Below are 21,156 nucleotides of genomic sequence, written 5' to 3'. Positions count from 1 at the left end.
TTCACTATTTCATAATAATGAAAATGGATTCTGGCTTTTCTTTTCTTTTAGCAAATTCTGCTTTCTCAACAGGCAAAATATGAGCATTTTCCACAAGGAGACACAAACTCAGTATGGTGATGATTAGTTATATAAATGGAGCTGTAACTCTAGAAGGGCTGACAAGCACGTTTGACAAGCTTATGTCTCATTTCTCCATCCAGGGAGCATCACACTGTAGCTTCCATGAATAATGTTAGCTTAGGGCCAGCTAAAAGTCAGGCCATTCTTGTGGGGGGTAGCTTGGGGTAGTTTCCATTATTGGTATTAAAATCAATTTTAGAAGTAATACTTAATGCATATGTAGTATCATCATAAGTCGTGATTTTAAATGGTCCTTTGTGTGAATAAAATATTTTATAGTTGTACGTACATGATGATTAGGACTTAAACAAATGGAACATATAAATATTGACTTAAAAAAGGGAATATATCACAGGATTTGTTTTTAAGTGAATACTCTCCTTTATAGTTAAATTACATTTTATGTATATCAATTTTAAGAATAAATCTGTTGTAAAGAAACACAAAAAAAGACCTTTTCCCTAATAAAAATTCGAAAGTAAATTAACTGTGTGGCAAAATGTGTAGCAATAGAAACTTCTGAGGAGATGTCTTCAGTATATGCACTAGCAGTAGCATCTCTAAGGCAGGAAGTGTATTCTTTAAAACTCAGCACTGGGCCTGGGCATGGTGGCCACTCACAATCCGTTCATTCAATGAAGACAAAAGGAAGAAAGAATGGAGTGGAAGGCAGGGCCTCTGTGCACAGCCAGCAAGCTATGCACTGTACAACTCCAAGAGGTACCACTTCCACAGCCAATTCTGATGAAATAAATAAACAGAATGGAATAAATAGAATCAATGAGAATGAGAGCATGGAGTTACAGAAGCTATCTTGAGCTCCAAATATTTTTATTTTATTTTATTTTATTTTATTTTATTTTATTGATTGATTAGAGAGAGAGAGAGAGAGAGAGAGAGAGAGAGAGAGAAATAGATTTGTTGTTCCACTTATTTATGCATTCATTGGTTGATTCTTGCATGTGCCCTGACCAGGGATAGAACCTGCAACCCTGGTGTGCTGGGATGACACTCTAACCAATTGAGCCACCCGGCAAGGACCATATTTTTAGAATAGTAAGTTCTGATGAGCTCTCTTTTAATTTCATTAATCACATCTGTTGTCAGAATTAATGGTATACCATCTTTGCTTCATAATGAGCAAACTGAGAGGTTAAGTGACCCAATTAAAGGTATGTATGACTTTAAGGACCTAGAATAGGTCTGGAGTTTCCAAAATCCCATTTCACCTTTCTATTTACTGTATAGAGGCACATCAGACACTTCAACCCTACTTTGCTTCCAGTAACTCACTCTGAGGTTTGGTGGTGGTGGTGGTGGAGGGGGTGGGGGGGGGTACAGACTCTCTCTTATGCGTATTGTATTGTACTGGTATGTGCAATTTATTAGTTATAAATACCATTTCATTTTCAGTGTTAAATTTATATGGTCAGTGTTGAATTGGACAGTCCCCATTTCATACTGCCCAATTGATATCTCTTTATTTTTGCCTGAACCACTGACATAAATGCTATGCAGCAGAGTGTAATGAGGCACTTTCATGGAGCCTCATCACTCTTTCTTGAAGGGACCACCCTTGGTCACAGACATTGCCTCTGTCTCCTTTGGTCTTTATGTATTAATCATTTGCTTCATTTCCTGTGGGGAGGGGACATTTATGTATAAATATAGTTTATGGATATTAACAGCAGTAAAACCTCAATTTCCTTTCTATAAAACTCCATTGGGGCTGAAATTTTCAAAGTTATTTACCAAAGCAGTTATAAATCTAGAGTCTGATAAGAGGAGGGAATGAAATACATTTATATATTTTGTTTTTCAGAGAGGAAGGGAGAGGGAGAGAGAGATAGAAACATCAATGATGAAAGTGAATCATTGATCCTCTACCTCCTGAACACCCCACATTGGGGATGGAGCCCGCAACCCAGGCATGTGCCCTTACCGGGAATCAAACCCTAACTTCTTGGTTCATAGGTCAGTGCTCAACCACTGAGCCATGCTGTCTGGGCTGTTTTATTTTTTCTTTGTGATTTCGTTACTCAGACACCTTGTATTATGGAGGAGTTCAGGAAGTTACTAAAGTAAACATTGTTTTAGTCTTGCAAAATAGGTTTTAGATGCACAGTGACCAGATGGGAAAATGGTTTTAAAAGTAAATAAATGTAATTTTTGTTAGTTAAATAGATGACTGTGAAAACTAAATCCATAATATATTGAAATGTAGAGAACCTATATGCATTTATATGCTTATCTAGTTATTAATGGAGGGTGGTAAGAGACACATTTATTGAGCACTGATTACTTGCCAGGGACCACACTAGGTTACTTTATTTAATATAACCCTATATTTTGTAGATATCATTTCCATCTTACAGATGAAGAAACATAAGATTAGAGAGTATTAAAGTAACTTGTTTCATTCACACAGCTTGTAAGTCTTGGAGGTGGGATTGGCTCCACATTTTTGTATCGTTACGTAGAAACTTGTCAATGACACTTAAAATGTTTGCTACACCTGTAAACCATTTGGCAATACAATTTTCTAATGTAATTTTTAATGACCACATTTTAAAATAAATCACTTCTACTTACAACTGATGGTTATTCCAAGTTCCACGTTGTGCTTTTTAGGGAGCTTTACATGAAATGTTCCACTACTCGGGATGACAGACTCTGAAATTTCAAAACAAAAAAGAGTGTTTATAGAAGGTCGGCAAGAAGGGAGCATCAATCCATGAAAATGCACCAGGAAACTTGTATCAGAATCCCCTGTAGTTAAAGCTGTATTACTGAAGAAAAGCGAGTGCCTGTAAAACCCTGGAACCCTAAGCTCCTGGTGAAGAATACATGTCCTGTCCACAGCCTCCGTGCATAATTCACAGCAGCAGTCAAGGTCACTGTTTCTTCAGTGTCATGCAGGGAGCATGGGCATCAGATTTACCTGGGATGCAAGTTAAAAATACAGATGCCCGAACCATCCCAGATCTATAGAAGCAGAATGTCTGAAGATGAAGCCTAGAAATCTCTATTTTAAATATGTTCTTCACGTGACTGTTAGGCATAATAAAGTTTAAGAACCTCAGGCCTGGTTATATATTCTTTCCCCCCCTAACCATATTTTCCCAGAGTTTACTATTCAGCAATTCATTTTTTCAACCCTTGTTTGAAGGTACTAGGGGGAAAAGATTTTAGGAAAGATTTCAATTTGATGTGATGGTTGTTGATTTGGGAGGAGGGGGAGGGAAGTGCCTTAATTAGTAATGCAGAGAAAGAAAGAGGGAGAGCGGCAGAAAGGAAGGGAGGAAAGAGAGAACCATCAATTTTTGTTCCGTTTATTTATGCATTTATTAGTTGACTCCCTCTCTCTCTCTCTCTCTCTCTCTCTCTCTATATATATATATATATATATATATATATATATATATATATAGAGAGAGAGAGAGAGAGAGAGAGAGAGTATATATATATATATATATATATATATATAGAGAGAGAGAGAGAGAGAGAGAGAGAGAGTGTATATATATATATATATATATATATATATATATATATATATATATAGAGAGAGAGAGAGAGAGAGAGAGAGAGAGTATATTTCAGAAAGGGAGGGTCAATAGACAGTGAAAAGTACATCTAAAGAGGTAGAAGCAGGAGTGATATTTAAAACTTTTCACAACCAGGATGGCTGTCCATAACCAGTCAGACTGGATGCTGAGCACAGCTGGGAACACAGGGGCCAGGGAGGCCCAGGTGCACCAAGGATGACCCTTTAGTTTCTGGATCCTGTGGCGCTCCAGAAGGAAGGTCCCAGCGAGGAGAGGAGAGTGACACTGGAACAGGGTGAAGGTGGGCTCAGACACTGGCCACCTGATATAGAAGGAAGCTGAAACTGTACTAACAGAGAGAACCAGTGCGCGCTGGTTGAATCTCAGCTTTGGATGGAACTAAGTTGATTATACAGGGTCTGACTAATATTTTAGAAAGGAAAGAATTGCTACATATTCTTAAATATATTCTTAAAATTCCTTTAACAGTCTGGGAGACCTTCATAAGTTTAAAATGGAAATATCCTTTGAAGAGATAACATCTACTCACCCTAAATTGCTAATGACTATAATTATTTCTTGAAGGTTTTGGGAAGGGGTGGCAAGAAGGGAGGGAAACATTAGAATAAAGGGAGGACTGTGGGATGATTGAGCGAACAGCTTTTACTGCTTGCTTGTGCTCAAGGCCAGCCCCCTCCTCCACCCCTGCCTCAACCTACCCACAAAGAATTAATCACAGTGGCTGTGATGTGAGAACTATTGGGTCCCCACGCCTGTGGCCCAATTTGTCAATCACATATTTAACATTTTGAGTCCCTGCAAAGCAGGGTGGATGTTGGGATGGTCTCATGGAAACAGTTAAAATACTGCCTTCCTTGTCCTGCTTTAACTTGCTCTTTCTGGCCTTCTGTTCTTTCCCGCGAGGAATTTAGGCAGTAAACTTTTTACAAGACCTGAATCTGATCTTCCAACTCAGAAGATTCTCCATTGACTATTAAACTGCTAAACAAATAAAACTTTGGATTTGCTGGGCTCCCCACCTATAACGTCACCTATAAAAGTCTCTTAAGACCCCTAGGACTCCACCTGCAAAAAAGGGTTCCAGTTTTTACTCTCAGGGGAGTGAGGGAATCTGTTACCTTCTCCAACTTTCTCACCTGAGGATATGTTTAGTTATATCACTATTTAATAAAGAGCTAATATGCTAATTGGACCGGACAGCAGAATGACTTTCCAGAACGACCAGTGGTCAGGGCAGCTGGGCCGCGAGGGCCTATGCTTGCACGAATTTCATGCATCGGGCCTCTAGTGTGTGTGTGTGTGTGTGTGTGTGTGTGTGTGTGTGTGTGTGTGTGTGTGTGGAGAGAGAGAGAGAGAGAGAGAATCAGTTGTCTCCTAGAGAGAGAATCAGTTGTCTCCTATACTCACTCCAACCGGGAATCGAACGTGCAACATTTTGGTATGCATGAGATGACGCTTCAACCACCTGAACCACCCAGCCAGGGCCTTCCTCCCCCTCTTCTTAATCCTGTGAGGTGTGGTCCAGTGAGGCTCACAGACTGAGATGCCCCTTTGGCTTCGCTGTTATCCTCCCCTGACACTCTAATGTGCCAGGAAGGACTCTTATTTATTCATTTACTTATTTATTCATTATCCTCCTCATTTCCCAAAAGGACTTGAGCTAGATACATTGTTTATACCCCCCATAAGATTTTTAAAAGGCTGGCTAATTTTGATATAATGGGGCAAAGAGAAATGCGGCAAGTTAGAAATACATAGGTGAGCTTTACTTTCTTACTTCAGGTTCTGCAAGTGTCAGAAATATTTAATACCAAAATATTTTTCAGTTTCATGCCTTCCCTCCATCTCTTTCCTGAGTCCTCTCCATCCCTTGTTCCAGTAATGGAAGGCTAATGGACACCTCCTTCCTCACCCCTAAGACCACAGTTTAAGAATTTGCAATGAGCATGCAGACTGGGGGCAGAGAGGGCATTGGGAAGTGGCCATTTCCCCCAGCAGCCAGTGTGCCAGGAGAAAGGAGAAAGAAAGAAGTGCAGTGGAAAAGACAGCACAAGGCCCTAGAGAGAACCTGCACTCAGCTTGATGGTCTTTGATGTCTGGTTCTAGCTCTTCCTGGGGCTGCCTCCGTAAGGGTCGTGAAACACCTGTGTGCTTCCAGTAAATGCCCCTCAACCAGCTTGAGTGCACCTCTGTTGCTTCCAATGGAAAGATCTCTGATGAACACATTAATCAAGTAGAGGAAATGGGGTGGGGCTAAACGGAAAGGGCCCACACGAGTGTTCGTGGTGTAGCAGAAAGTAATTGTTTGATTATTCAGATAAAGCATGCAAGTGCCCTAAGTAAATGTACAAGAAGCTATAGAGGAACAAACAGCTTTCTATTTATGGAGCTCATTTTATGTATGTTTTAGTGTTATTTACTTTAAGAAAAGAGTTCTCTGTGAAAGGGGAGGGGAGCCTATTGTATATTTGTATATGTATATATATATATCCATGTAAGTATAGAACATCTTGCCCATGATACTATGCCTACACAAGTGAAGCGTAAGGACTGGGAAACACTGATCTAGAATAGTTACCATAGCAACACTGCTTTTATACATTTTTCATGACGGGAACCTTGACCAAGATTAACATTGTTAATGACACTGGGAGGGGGTATTATCACTTCCTGGGAAACAGTAATGGATCACTTTGACTACATAAGATTTGAAATATTCATAGTGATGAACAAATAGCAACAAATAAATCTCTTCGATTAAGCTGTGTCTTCATTTTAATCTTTAAATGCCAACATGATTTATTTTATATTTGGTCATTTTTCCCCCTCTACAATTACTTGGTGGTTAAAGCAAAGGCACATTTAATTTGGGTTTTCTTAAAGAAATACTAGTAAAGAGAAAAGAGATCCAATATTTGGAGACACAATCCGTTTAGAATAAGTAAAAAGACTTTATTTTCTTAGACTCCCATGTGATTATTTTGTGCTTCCCTGGTTTTGCTTTATCGTGTTAATACTATAGTAAAAAACACATTTGGGTAAACAAAGACTTCCTTCTTTCCAACTGGTCTGCTTCTTCTGCCTGAAGCATTCACTGTTGGCACAGGAAGATAACCACCACATCATAATCCATCAATCTGGGCATCCTTGTGAGATTTGAAAAAAATTAAGGATTCTAAGGGGGATGAATGTAAATGTTCAACTCCCATCAATTGCGAGGAAAACACCGGGGGTACCAGTCGTGCGGGCAAACAGCATTTGATAGGATTTTCTCTGGGATGTCTTTTCAGAGTTAAAGTAGAAACTGCAAGTAGTCACGATACTGTAGATTGGTATTTGAAAAAACAGTATTGAAAAAAAGCAAAATGTAAATTGTGCATATGTTATGAGTATAGTTTTATAAAATCATATATAGTAAAATAATGTAAAAAATTCCATTAATGTTACTACAATGTTGTTTGTACAGTAGCACTCACTTAGAGATAGATTTAAATAACAGTGCATTCACAGTCAAGCTTCTTAACCACTCCATGTCACTTACAATGGTTATAAAATAGAGATGGCTCATCTCTAAGACCCAGCAGCTTGGGATTTAATATCTGGGTACAATTTATTTCTGAGGAAGAGTTTTGGAAATGGATGGCTCACATCCAGACGATTAGGAGCGAATCCAGAAAAACAGGGCAATCTTGAAAGAGCTGTGTCCAGACATTTCCTACCAATATTCCAGGTTCTCTAATGGCAGTTGGGAGTTGAAAAGAATGGTGAAGTTTAGAATAGCTAATAGGGAAATCAGTGAGAAAACCACCCACACTTATGTAAAAGGATTTTTCAAGCTGGGCAGTGGGCCAAGCAGAGTCCAGAAGCTGTAACCTGCATCATTAAGGGTCGTGAAACACCCGTAAAAAAACAAAAACAGACCTGGGTTCTATTCTTCACTTTGCTGTATGACCTTGAGTTTCCCTACCTCAACCCCAGTTCCCCCATTTCTAGGTAAGTAAGTGAAGGTACTGGATTGTGAGTCCTTTCACGTGCACCTGTGTGTGTGTGTGTGTGTGTGTGTGTGTGTGTGTGTGTGTGTTGTCAGGAAACCTCAGCCGCTAAGGAATAAGAGCAGAGGTGGTAGATGATTAGATTGAGCCAGAGGCCGAGATTTCCGGACAAGTTTCAACAGAAGGAGAACTTTAGTCACAGAGGTGAATAATTTCGATAATAGCACCAAAATGATCATGATAATATTTATGAAATTGCTTACTCATGTCACTTTCCTAAGCACTGTGTGCGCATCAGCAAGAGGAGTGAGTGGCTGAAGTGGAGGGGAGTGGAAGCAAATATTCAACCAGAGGACTGGGAACTGGGAATGCAGCGTGATGGGAGGACCATCCACACAATGAAATTTCTCAAGTGGAGGGCAGGACTTGGAGTGAGGCGGGGGGTAGGAGCTAGCTGCTCTCGCCATGTGGAGCATAACCCCATCAAAGAATCTCTGCAGTTGGGGTTTCCTCTGCTTGGGTAGCTCTGCCCCAACATGTTTGAATGGCTTGCTCACTTCATTCAGGCATTTGCTCAAACATCACTCGGCTCAGAGAAGCCTTCCCTAACCGTCTATCACTCTGTGTGCCCAGATTTATGGTTCTTAGCCTTTCTGAAGCTTCGTCCAATCTTGTGTAGTACATTTATTTGTTTATTGTCTTGTCTTCTCCAGTAGAAAAATGTATCACATCAGGGACCTTATGCTTTTTGTTCATGAATGTACCCCAAAATAGTCCTTGGAATAATAGGAGGCTCTCAGCCAGTAGATGAATAATGTTCAGTGTCTCTCCTGAAGGACCCACATCAGGAATTTCAATTTGCATGAAGAGCTGATTTTATAGCCAGTTTCTCTGGGCTTCCTGGCCTCTGGATGCTGCTTGTTTCTGCTCACCTGCTCTACTTGTCTCTGTACAAGTTTTCTCTGACTTTTATTTTATTTTATTTCTGACTTTTAATGGTACATGGCTGTTTCATCTTTGCTAAAGTATCCAGCTAGCAACAGCCAGGTCTCATTTCTGATTCTTAAGAGAAATAATCTCACTGGCCCAGTGTGGGTTTTGTCTCCTCCCCTTTTAGTTAGCTGTGGCCAAGTGAGAATCCAGTAAGGACCCTAAGAGAATCAGTCAGATGACAGCGAGGGCTTGGTTTTCAAAGAAGGCTATCTGTCCAGCAGCCTCCGAATGTCATTACTATCATCACAGAACAGACTGGTGGAAGGACTCACAGTCCAGTACCTTCACTTACTTACCTAGAAATGGGGGAACTGGGGTTGAGGTAGGGAAACTCAAGGTCATACAGCAAAGTGAAGAATAGAACCCAGGTCTGTTGAATTGCACCTGTCTCTTCCAGGTCATATTATATTGCCTCTTCAAAGAGACGTTAAGAGTTCCCAGCATGAAACAGCTGGCTTTCTGACATGCACCCCGCCCTTCTGGCATTGTTTGTTCAGAGCAGGCAGCTCTCCTGTGCACCGTGGGCTGTGGAGCAGCATTTCCCCCCGGGTGCCCGCAGTGGAATGGCCAGCAAACTTGACCTTCTTCATAAGCAGTATCTAAGTATTAACTTTTGCTATAAACACATTTTTATTTTATGTGTATCCTCAATATTTGTCCACTGTTTAACCTATACTTAATGTATATGTATATTTTATGTACTTGTTGATTAAATGCTTTAATATCTTAGGTTTAAGCTCCTAAAAATTAGAAACTATGCCTATTAAACATTGTTCCAAGCTTCCTTAAATAAGGGACAGTAGAAAGGGACCTAAGGACATCTCCCTCTGCCCTCGATTACTCCAGAAATAACCCGTATTGATTGGATAGAAATGATGTAGAAGAGGACCAGAAAAATATATGCTCCGAGCCTGTCACTCCCTTCTCCTTGCTCATGGCAGACATCACTAATTGATGCCAGCACCCTCCTGCTGAGCAGCAGGATCCTCAATACAACACTCTAGTTAGTCATTAGCAATTACTGGAATCTATTGGAAACTTCTGGAAATCTCAATCTTAATCTCTGGCTCAATTTAATCATCTATTCAATATCCCTCACTGTACCCATTTTTCTTCCTGCAGACTCCCAGTTACTGAAGTACTCCCTTTCTTTCCAGTCAGGCCAATCCTTTATTAATTTCCATTCCTTTCCATCCTAGACTTTTGCAAGCACAGGAAATATGTATAATGGTCAGAGTGTGGCCTATAGACCCATACTGACTGGGTTAAAATCCCAGCCATAGCATGAACTGCTGGGCCTCCATTTCCTGGGGATGTAATAATAGTAATCTTTTCCATTGTTGTTATAGGGCTAAGTGAACTAATGCACACACAGTACTTCTGACCAAACAAACAAACAAACAAACAAAAACCTTGCCAAAGTAATGAAACAATGACAACAACAATGAACGACTTGACCGTGCAGGTTAGCTTCTAGACACTGCTTGGCCCATCCCTTTACATGAGTCTGGTTGGTTCTATCACTGATTTCTCCATTAGCTATTCTAAATCTTCATCACTCTCCAACTCCTCAAGATGCTGACCTTTTCACCCTTGCTTGACAGTCCCTACAAGGACTCCCTAATCACAACTAAAAATATATTTATACTAGAGGCTCGATGCACAAAATTTGTGCAAGAGTAGGCCTTCACAGCTGCAGTGGCTGCCTCGATCCTGTGGCTGCAGCCCGGGTGTTGTCCTGGAAGGACATCCGGTCTAATTAGCATACTATGCTTTTATTATTATAGATTCTCTCATTCTTCTCTTCAAACTCATAGGAGGAGCTCTTCTATTTTCTGTCTTAGACTAATTATTTCTGTATGTTCTAGATAACTTCCCCTCTTATTCATTTGGGGACCCAATTTAACCAATTATCTCTTTTCTCCATTCATTTCAGGCCTGAAACATGCTCAAATCTCTCCAATCTTAACAAAACAAATTAACACCCCTCTGAACTCTGAATCCCCCTCTGTTGTCCCACTTTCTTTCATCTACAGCTAATTAAAAATGTATTTTTATTGATTTCAGAGAGGAAGGGAGAGGGAAAGAGAGATAGAGACAATAATGAGAGAGAATCATTGATTGGTTGCCTCTTGCATGCCCTCTACTGGGGATCAAGCGTGAAACCTGGGCACGTGCCCTGACTGGGAATTGAACTGTGACCTCCTGGTGCAAAGGTGGACACTCAACCATTGAGCCATACTGGCCAGGAATACAACTAATTTTTTTTACATTGCAAAATGTCCCCTGCAGCAAACCAGATCTTGGTTGAGAACCACTGATATAAGATACGGTCATATAAAATAGAGCACTAAGTATATAACTAAATGCTATGAAGTTTTAAAAAGAGAAGCCCATAGGGACCTCCAGTTGCTTTTATCCACTCACTGCATTTTTCCTGCCAAGCCCTCTTCCAAACACCAATTCCTCGGCAGATAGCAAGCACAGCTTGTCTGCATTCCACTCTCTCCTCCCACCCTCCTCAGCTCACTGCAGTCTGACTCCGGGCCCCCAGTTTTCTGAAACCACTCTGCAATGTCTTTCTTCCTAATTGCCAAACCCCATTGACATTTCCTGCCTCCTATCACTTGAATTCTCCACAGCAATTTTACTCTATTGACCATGACTTTTGCCTTGAAACTCTTGCTTTGGCTTTCAAAACCTTTTTTGGTTCTCCTCCAGAAAGAAGAGTGGATCTTTGTTATCTCCTTTGCTAGCATCTTTTTCCTTTAAACCTTAGCACTCCTTAAGCAGGGTCCCCTCTTCCTGGCACTCTTTTCCTAGTGGTCTCTTCAGTGCAAAGACTTTAACAGTCACTGGCATGATCCCTCCTGAGTCCTGCTCTGGAGCCCAGGCCTGACCCTGACTCCAGGAAGTATTGCCTATAGTCGCCTGGGCACTTCCTCTTGCAACTGAAATGCAACACACATTCAATAAGTCTATTCTTATCTTTCAGCAGTTCTTGCTCTTGTCTAACTGGCTATGAGCTCCTTGACGATGTTGATCCTTTCTATTTTCTCTTTCAGTGATCTGAATATAGGACAGTGCCTAGCACTCAGTAACTGGTGCTTGATAACTGCCATTTCTGCTGCTGCTATTGTCCCTTCTCATCTCAGAAGGATATCTCCAAAACATTCATCAGGTTACCTCACTCCCTTCCATAAAATGCTCCTTGGCTTCACTGCATCTGGAATATAATCTACTACAGTCTTTACCAAGGCCCCTCATAAATGAGCCTTTTCCAACCTCTCCCACTCCATCTTTAAAGCCAAACCTGATTCTCAGCCCAACTCCCCTATATGCTGTAGCAAGAGCTCTTTTTGCTGTTTCTCAGATCCACCAAGCCTATTATTTTGGTTCACATCTTGTACACCAGCTGCTCCCTCTGTCTGGAATGCGCTCCTCCCAGACTCCCCTGGCCGGCTTCTTCTCAAACTTCAAATTTCTGCTTAAATGCCACCTCCTTAGAAAGTCATCCTATGAAAATAGCTCCCCACAGTCATTCTCTAACCCCCATCCTGCTTTATGTCCCTTAGGGCACTTATTATTGTCTCACTTTATATTTGTTAACTTAAACATTAACTTTCTGTAAGATAGCATATAAGCTTCATTAAGACAGGGATTTTTTCTTTCCTGTCTACTATTGCACCTCCATGGTATAGAAAAGAAATTGGCCCACAGTAAATACTCTGCAATGTAGGGATAATGCAATCTCTATGTCCAAAGGCATATCTGCATGGATTGGCTAAGGTTATTGGCTCTGTGAGGTACTGTTTCACTGGGTGAAGATAACTTTCTTAAATGGGAACTGGCACCAACCTCTAAGACCTACACACATGTTAGCTACTGACAAGGACTCCCTTCCTAATCAAATTTAGGCTCCTGTGGGCCCTCTTCTTGACTAGGACTTGTCTTTGGCCTAGCCCTTAGCCTTCTGAGTCAGTTTAGCAAGTCTCCTGCTAACTCAACTTATAGAGTATCCCTCCATCCTTGAATATATAATCAAATCTCTCATCCTTCCACCATTGATATCAAATCAAATTCCTCTTAGTAATTTTCAATCCAATGACTCCCTCACCCTCTCCTTGCCTGCTGGCTATAAATTCTGGCTGACTTTGCTCTCTCACACATTAGTCTTGAATAAAGTCTTTCTTTTCATTTTTAACAAGTGTCTGGTACAATTTCTCTTTAACATTAGAGACCAAACTGTTACCCACTGGGCTTGTATACATCTATTTAACGAATTTTCATTGTTCCCCTCCAAACCTTCTTATGTTCTTTGCAGTGGGAAGGGTCAAAGAGAGGCTTTTCTTGTCTGTGTGACTGAAGAATACGGATTCTCTAGCGTATAGGAGAAAGTCAGGAAGAATAAAGGCTACATGCTTCTTTTTATCACCTTTATAGTGGCTATTACTTATTTATTTTGTCACATTTATTTTCTACTGTTCTTGTGGTGACAGTTTAATGAATAATACAACAATGTTCAATTCAAAATGACACCCCAAATCTCCTAAACAAAAGCATGTCAGTGTATAAAAAATAGTTCCCCATCTGCCACGTAACCCATGCAATTCACAGGCAGTCCACTCCTGACTCGGCAGCCAACTGGCGATGATATGGTCGTACCTGCCACATCGAACTCAACTTCCAGGGTGACCTTGCTCGTGATGGAGGAGTCTCGGAGGAGCTGATTGGCTTCCTCGAAGGTGCTGTCTTCAGTTGGAATTCCATTAATGGCCATCACTCTGTCTCCAATCTGTAGGACCCCACATCTGAATGTAGAACCACATGTTAGAGGTTGTATAGAGGGTAAATTATCATCAGTCGAAGTTGCCAAATCTGCTTTGTTTGATCCTTGCAAAACGGCATAACCATGTGGTCTTGTTTTTTCAATGCTGTGGGAATCCTATTAGTTAGATCAACTGCAATGTCTTGCACTTTTGCATCTCATGGCTACAAATGTGAGCAAGGGAATCTTGAAGTATTCCAGCAAAGTAATTACTAATTCAGCACCATGGTATTTTTCTAATCTGATCTGAACCAATATATAGTAATGATGAATGTACATGCCCCCATGGCAGATAAATTATTAAAGTTTGAACTTAGAGATTTTTTTAATAGATTTTTATTCCCTTTTTAATTAATATACCCTGAGTCCCTGATGGACGAAACCCTGCTAGATAAAGGCATCCATGCTCATAATTCTTCTCAAAACTGATCAAGAACATAAAATTTTATTGTCAGAACAGAGAGTTCATTACATCTTACATTTCCTGCATTGAGCACTGTTCCATAATTTATTAGTTGTCCAAAAAGAGCCAGCGCACAAGTGCACAGCAGAAAAAGATGCCGTGAAAGAAAGCGTCTCACCTCTCTGCAGGGCTGTCAGCCTCAATGTAGGAAATCAGAGGTGGAGAAGAGAGCGTCTCCGTGGCAAATACACTGCCCTGCAGTTGGATCCCAAATCCTGTGACAGGGTCTGCCGTCAGCACGACCTCTGTGGTTTCTGTGTGAACGACCTGGCCAGCCAAGCCCACTGTGCTGGAGGCTAAAGACACTAGAGGAGCAACACGAACAAGAATGATGTCAGGTTGAAACAAACACCAGGAAAACCAGCATTTCTGAAACAGATTGTGGCTCTGAAGAGCAGCTCACTGGCTATGGTGGGAGGTTATATTTTGGCGTTCTGGTAACAAGTTTAGCCAGAGCTGAACAAGATGTGTGAATCTCCCAGTACTAGTCAGTTCTCAGTCACCATACGCAATGTAAGGGGTTGCCTCCTCCCCTTACATACCTGCCTGTTAGGGGCAATCGTGGGAGTTGCAGGAAGAGGACTCCGCAGGGTCAGGGTACCTGGATTCTGGTCCTGGTTCTACTACTGAGAAACCATTAACCTCTTTCCAATCTAGAAGAAGGGGGGTTGGGCTAACTCATCTAATGGTTTTTCTACTTTAGCTTTAAGGTTTACAGACAGTCTGACCTTCAGCTTTGAAGAAATGGTTTGAGTCTGGTTTCCAGAGTGGAAAGAAGTGCTGGTCATCGACCTCACTCTAGCATTGGGTTGGCATGATGGAGTCGTTTAAACGCTACATTCCTCCTACTCTCAAATTTGGTCTCTTCAGTCCTTATATATTCCCAATGGGTCTCCAACCTACTCTGTCATCTCTTATTTCATTTGTTCCTCTGACAGTCTTCTCAGCCCCCAGGCACACATCTCTGACTTGTTCCCATCCCCAACCACATCACCAACGGCTGTTGCACTCCTGGATGCCTTCCTCTCAGGTGTGACCTGTGCCTCCTTTGCTCCCTGAGAGCAAGAGCTCTGTCTTTAAGGTCACCCTCTGCTGCACTGTCACTTCCTCCCAGCAGGGGCTTCTGGCCCTTTAATGGAAACCTGATGAGAACACATACCTCAAAACCTTCTCCAGCCAGAAGCTTGCCTGAGCTGGGCAAGGAGAGAGAAAGATTTCTTATACTTCTTGCGTTCCCTGTAGTGATCTTTTGCTTGTTTGTTCGTTTTTTATTTTTATTTATTTGTTTTTTGTAACCTCTAACCACTCCTATTTAGACTCATTTCTGCTTTGTCTCATCTTCAAACCCACAGTTTTCTGTTTACAAAATCCCGCCCCTCTTCCTCACTGACTTCAGAACTTGGCTCTTTGTCTATCTCCTCTGACCTACAGCTTTTCCTTGTCCTAAGCCCTTTGGCACGATGGGAATAATCTAATGTGCTGGGTTTATGGTTCTTCAGCTCTCCCAGTGCTAACGTTCCACCCTGTCAGCTATCTGCCACAGAGCCCTAGGTGGACCCCAACTTCTTTTGAAATGGGTAGAGCTCCAAGATCTCAGTATCTAAATCCTCCTTGGTGATCACATGTTCTTATTAGCCATCTGTCCCAGTCTCTATGATCTAATTTTCCACTTTTTATGACTTCTGCTCCCATTGCCTCTCACTTGTCTCCTAGTAGAGTGGTTTTCAAACAATATTTTTAGCAACAGATCCCACCCCTCATCTCTTCAAATGAAGGCATATGATAAGGGATGCCTCTATAATCCAGATGAAAACAGAGCTACTGCAGTTGATGTTGGAATGAGACCCCAAGGCTTCGTCCTCCCTCATAGGGGAATCTGTGAATGCAGTTTGAAGACCATAATCTTTATCCATTGCCTTTTACTAGCATCCTTTCCCTCCACACTCCACCTGGACCTTTGGTGACCACTTCAATGATGCATTTGCTGTTAAGAGATTCTGAAACCTCACGTGATTGTCTATACACTAACACTCTGTCCTCTTTGGTAAGGCCCAGTTCACTCCACCACTGTTACTAAGTTGTTTAGGGGTGTTGAGAAAGTCATAACAAATTCACATTATTCTCTGTGGGGGCCTAGAATCTTTTGCTGCGTAATATTTTGGCACCTTATTAGATTTCTTACAGGATCTGTCTCAAACATTTCTACCTTTAGCAAGATCAAACTTGACTCTTTACTTCATTTCTTACAAGACTGAAAATATGCCACCATTTGACAAGAGTTCCTTAAACAAGATTGTTTCAATCTTAATTTCTCTGTATCGATTTTCAACCCTTTTCATCTCATGGCATTAATTACTAAAATTCTACGGCACACCAAAAAATATATTACATTTTTTGCCAGCCTGGCAAAAAAATATAGGTATAATTTTGATTCATTCACACCAGACAGCTATTGTTGTGTTGGCTGTTGTCATTTTTTAATTTAACAATCTAAAGGAAAAGAGATCAGAGCCCCTGACTAACTAGTCAAGTATTGCATGTTTTAAAAACTCTTGCAAGCACACCAGTGTGCCATGGCACACCGACTGAAAATCGCTGTTCTGTATCACCATCTGTTCTCTCTTTTCCCCATTTTTTCCTGCTTCAGGAGGATGTATCCTTTTTCCATCTCCAGGCTAACTATTAAGTATTTTTGATACTACCCCTTTCCACTCCTGTGATTTTGTGCCATAAAATCTTTCTTGCCACTTTTCCAATTTACTTACTCACTCCCCTAGCTTTCTGACCTCTCTCTGATTTGTACTGCTTCTAAATGGCTTAAAATCTGGCTTCTTCCTTTACCCTTTACTGAAACTACTCTCACGGATGGCTTCCTGATTGCTAAAGCCTATGGCTTCATCTGCTCTAGCCACTAAGTAGCCACTGGCTTTGGGAACCATCACTTTCTTTCTCAAATTGCTCTCTGGGTTTTGCTGAAGCTTGGTTCTTAGTTTCTTACTTTTTTAGCACCCACCGTTCTTTTGCTTTATTTGCATGTCAAGCAAGCTAATGCCCATGGTTCAGTCCTAAGCCTTATTTTTTTTTTATCTCATTCTTTTCCTCATTTACTTCCAGTAAAATATGATCCAGTAAAATACGTATCTTCTCAAGTTTACCTCTCTAGTGATGAATTTCCTGACTTGATAGATGCCAACTACAATGTCTCATTGACTCCTCAAGCTCAACATTTTCAAAATTGAGTTAATCACCTTCTCTTTTTCTATGGGACCGCCATTATAGTCCTTCGAGCTTGAAATCTCAAAGTAGCTTTCGATCCACAACTCCCCATTGTCTCAAACTCAATCAATTTTGTTTAAATCCTCCTTTCCATTCTTGCGGTCAATGCCTTAATTCAGGCTTCCATTACTTTTACGTCAAGTAATCTAATACACATATTTCTGGGTTCTTTCATGCCAGTGCTTTCAATATATTGTTGCCAGATTAAATTCTCTTCATAATGAGGCCCCGATTTATCCACTCCCCTGGAGTAGAGCCTCATCACTTGACCCTCAGTTCTTTGCATCTTTGGAACCCCAGTGCCTGTACCATTCAGTGAATGCTACGTAAATGAGGAATGAGTCACGTTTTGTGATATCTGCATTTTTGTTTTGAAACCAACATTTCATGTAGATTCTGCTAAGTTAAGGAACTAGAAAGTTGTTCTTTGGGACACAAATTTTTCCATGATGTGGATCGTTCTAGCACTGCAGCTGACATGGCAGAGGATGGTGGCGGGTCAATGTCTGGAAGGACTAAGGGAACTGTACTTGTTCTAAAGAAGCACCATCGTTGTTCTGTCTCAGCAAAATTAAGTCAGAGATTACTGCAGCCTGCAGTGGGGAGTTAAGGGAGCCTCCCACTCTAAGGTGGTCGCCTACAGTGCCAAAGTCTGACACATGGACTATCAATTATTTTCGTTTTTAAATTAAATTTATTGACATGGATTAATAAAATTTTATGTTTCAGGTGTGCAATTCTATAATACATCATCTGTATGTTGTATTGTGTGTTTGGCAGTCCAAGTCAATTCTCCTTCCACCACCATTTATCCCCCTCTATCCTCTTCCACCTCCTCCAGCCCCTCCTCTCCCTCCAGTAATCACAGTAATACTGTTGTCTGCTGCCTTGAGGTTTTTTTGGTTTTGTTTGTTTGTTTTTGCTTAATCCCTTCACCTTTTTCACCCAGCCCCCCAAATGCCCCTACCCTCTGACAGCTGTCAGTCTTAACTTAGATTCCGCTTCTGTATCTATGAGTCTGTATCTATTTTGTTTGTCTGTTTTGTTTCTATTTTACTTGTCAGTTTATTTTGCTCATTAGGCTATCACATATTTTTAGGATGCTTTTGTGGATGTGAGCTGTACTTTATTGCTCTCCAGATCACACATTTTCTAAATGCTGGCACAAAACCAATAGAAGATGCCATTTCCTGTCTGTAAGCATCTGGAAAGTTGCATTTCTTTCCAGCTAGTGAGCAGGAACAGAATATTAGAACATCACTTATTTGGCAGATTACTTCCAGTTCTAGGTGAAGCTTTTTTTTTTTTTTTTGGAACGTCAACAAAAATATTTTCTGTGAATTTTTATATCTATCTATATCTATATCTATATCTATATCTATATCTATATCTATATCTATATCTATATCTATATCTATATCTATATCTATATCTATATCTATCTATATCTATTTCATCTGAAATCTCAATTTGGTGAAGATTTTTAGACTACTTAATTAGAGTTAGAAACTATTTTTTGACTTCTAAGTCAGAGTCGCCCTGAGGACACAGGCATGACAGAAGGTGTGCAAGTTTCTGAGGGTTGTGCTCTGGGGCATGTCAGGAGATCTACTCCAAAGGAAAGAAAAAGTTGCTGCCACTTTCATCCCCTCTGCGTAGGAAGAGTCAAAATACTCGATGGGCATCTTTAGATATTAGATATCAATTTCCATGTGCCACTTGGACCCATTAACCAGCTGATCCAAAAAGTCAAATCACTTGGAATGAGCTGCTAAGACGACGCGACAGCTGCTCCCCACAGTGATGCGCGTGGCTACTCCAGGCCGGTGCTTTCTGACAGAAGCTTACAGCCATAGCAATGAGACTCTGACACCAGACTAAACCAGAAGTTATGGCTTGTGATTTCAGAAAGAGAGGAGGAAGGAAATACCAGTGTACATCTACAGAGAAAACGGTTGCTTCTGGGGAGCAGGACAGAAAGGGACACTGTGTCCCATTTATAAGCCTTGTATTACAAGTTCACTTTTAACTATGAGCCTATATATTGTGATAAAAGTAAGAAGGTGAACATTAAAAAAAGAATCTTTAAGTCAGCTGATTACCATCTCCATTCATTAAGAATCAAAAAGAAATGGTTGACTTAATAACAATTGGAGAGATTAGGTGAGATGTAGCAAAGACCCTCTCTAAGGAGAGGCTTGCTATGTTTTTTGGATCAGTTAGAGAAGATGAAAATGTCATTCTGTAGAGGGTTTGAACACAGAACTAAGTACTAATTCACTGTGGGTAGCATTAAATTTATAAGCTCTATCTAGAGGCAAGTTGAGGTGATAGAAATCATTAGGAACTTTAATTTAGGATTAAAAATGTATTAAACATGGGTTTTATAATTATATGAAGTTGTAATTTATCTAATAAATACAGGATTACATTAGAGCTAGGATTTTACAATTCACTATGAAAGTCCTCTGACACATTGGGATCTAGTCTTTGAAACGGTCAAATTTCATTTGAAATTGCAGGTACTGATTACTCACAGGCATTAACGTCTTGAAAATGATTACCAGACATGATAAATATAAACTGCAGACTCAAAGGTGATGAGCCAGAAGGAAAAACAACCAATATTCCTTGAAGAGAAAACGATGAGCTTCATTACCCGCTTCATTGTTGTGGTCAGGCAGCAGAGGCAAATGAAGGGGATTTAATCCTGAGTTCAGAAAGTTATAGAATGAATTCTCTCTCCAGTAGCAAATGCCCCTGCAAGGCACTGGCCCTGGCCTGAGAGGTGGCCATTTCTACCCGCAGGTGAAGACGGACATGACTGCACTGCCACCATGCTGTGTGTGAATACCACTGACTGGTGTGTGCCAAGGGTGTGGCCAGGATTCACACCTGCACTGTCCTGTCCCTTTCACACCTGGAGGGTTCTGTTCACAGCCCTTCAGGTTTGCAGGGAATGACCCTGTGTTTTGGTCAACTCTTGCCTTTCCGAGTATAAGTAAGGGAGGGGAACCAAAGGCAGTTTTCTAACTCCAGAAGTTTAAAAATCAGCACAACGTTTCCTTCATTTAGAAGGCTGCGAGGTTTACTGTTAGATATGGAGAGCATTTAAAAAGTACAGAGAGCAAAGGACCTCACAGATTTATTAGTAACACGGTGTTTGTCATTCTTTGACCCTGTAATTTAAGACATCTCACTGAAGTGTTGCACATTTAGGGTCGACCCACTGTGGACACAACACGTGTATCACGTGGTCCAGTTCGGGAGCACAGCGGGGTGGCCAGCAGCTCCCTCCTCCAAGCAGGGCTGGTGGGGGCAGATCTTACGCTGTCAACTGCCAGCGCTCTGTGCTCCGTCACTTACAAACGCTTACCGTTAGCTGCCTTGGCCTTCCATTCTCTTTTCAGGGGTCGGTAGAAGGGATAAAAGTTGTTAGTCTTTTTCATTCTCTTCCTCTCAGCAATCTGCAATGCTGCCCTCCCTAGCAGTAAGTGCCAATGACAAAAGAGGCAAAGACCATTCTGGGCATGTGCTCTGACGTGTACTCTCTGTTGCATCTCAGGCTGACTGGGCACAGGCAGTCTCCCCACGGGCTCTGGGTGCAGGAGCAGGAGGCAGACAGCAGGGGAACTGGCTCAGTCGTGCCACTATCACGGGGTGGGGGGGTGATGGGGTTCTGGAAGGAGCCCTGGCCTCTGCAGTAGAAAAAGGGCAGCCGGGTTGTAGGGAAAAGGTCAGTAACACTGCAGAAGAGGTGAGAGGATCCCTCTGTGACACCCTCTGGGCTTTGTGACACTCCTCATAGCCCAGGCGGGGGCTGCTCACTGCTGTCCCTGGGAAACTACGAGCACTTTCCTGTTTCAATGCTTGTACATGTGGCTATGGGTTTTCTGTATTTTCCCCTCTAGG

The 21,156-nt window shown here is 41.3% G+C and overlaps 1 protein-coding gene across 14 annotated transcripts in view; it reads right to left on the bottom strand.

Annotated features, from left to right (window-relative positions):
• The window catches only part of GRIP1 (glutamate receptor interacting protein 1), a 708,576-nt gene that overhangs the window by 70,805 nt on the left and 616,615 nt on the right, over positions 1–21,156 (bottom strand). For all 14 annotated transcript variants that reach the window (XM_080659312.1, XM_080659305.1, XM_080659309.1 and 11 more), the window contains 3 exons: positions 14,087–14,273; positions 13,343–13,488; positions 2,716–2,796 (listed from right to left, as the gene is read on the bottom strand). In XM_080659312.1, the coding sequence (XP_080515438.1) occupies positions 2,716–2,796; positions 13,343–13,488; positions 14,087–14,273 (414 nt within the window). The remainder of the gene's footprint in view (positions 1–2,715; positions 2,797–13,342; positions 13,489–14,086; positions 14,274–21,156) is intronic.

Source organism: Plecotus auritus (genome assembly GCF_963455305.1).
Source record: "Plecotus auritus genome assembly, chromosome: 3".
Classification (NCBI taxonomy): Eukaryota; Metazoa; Chordata; class Mammalia; order Chiroptera; family Vespertilionidae; genus Plecotus; species Plecotus auritus.
Note: the sequence above shows the minus strand (reverse complement) of the source record. Positions and strands in the feature narration are given on the sequence as shown.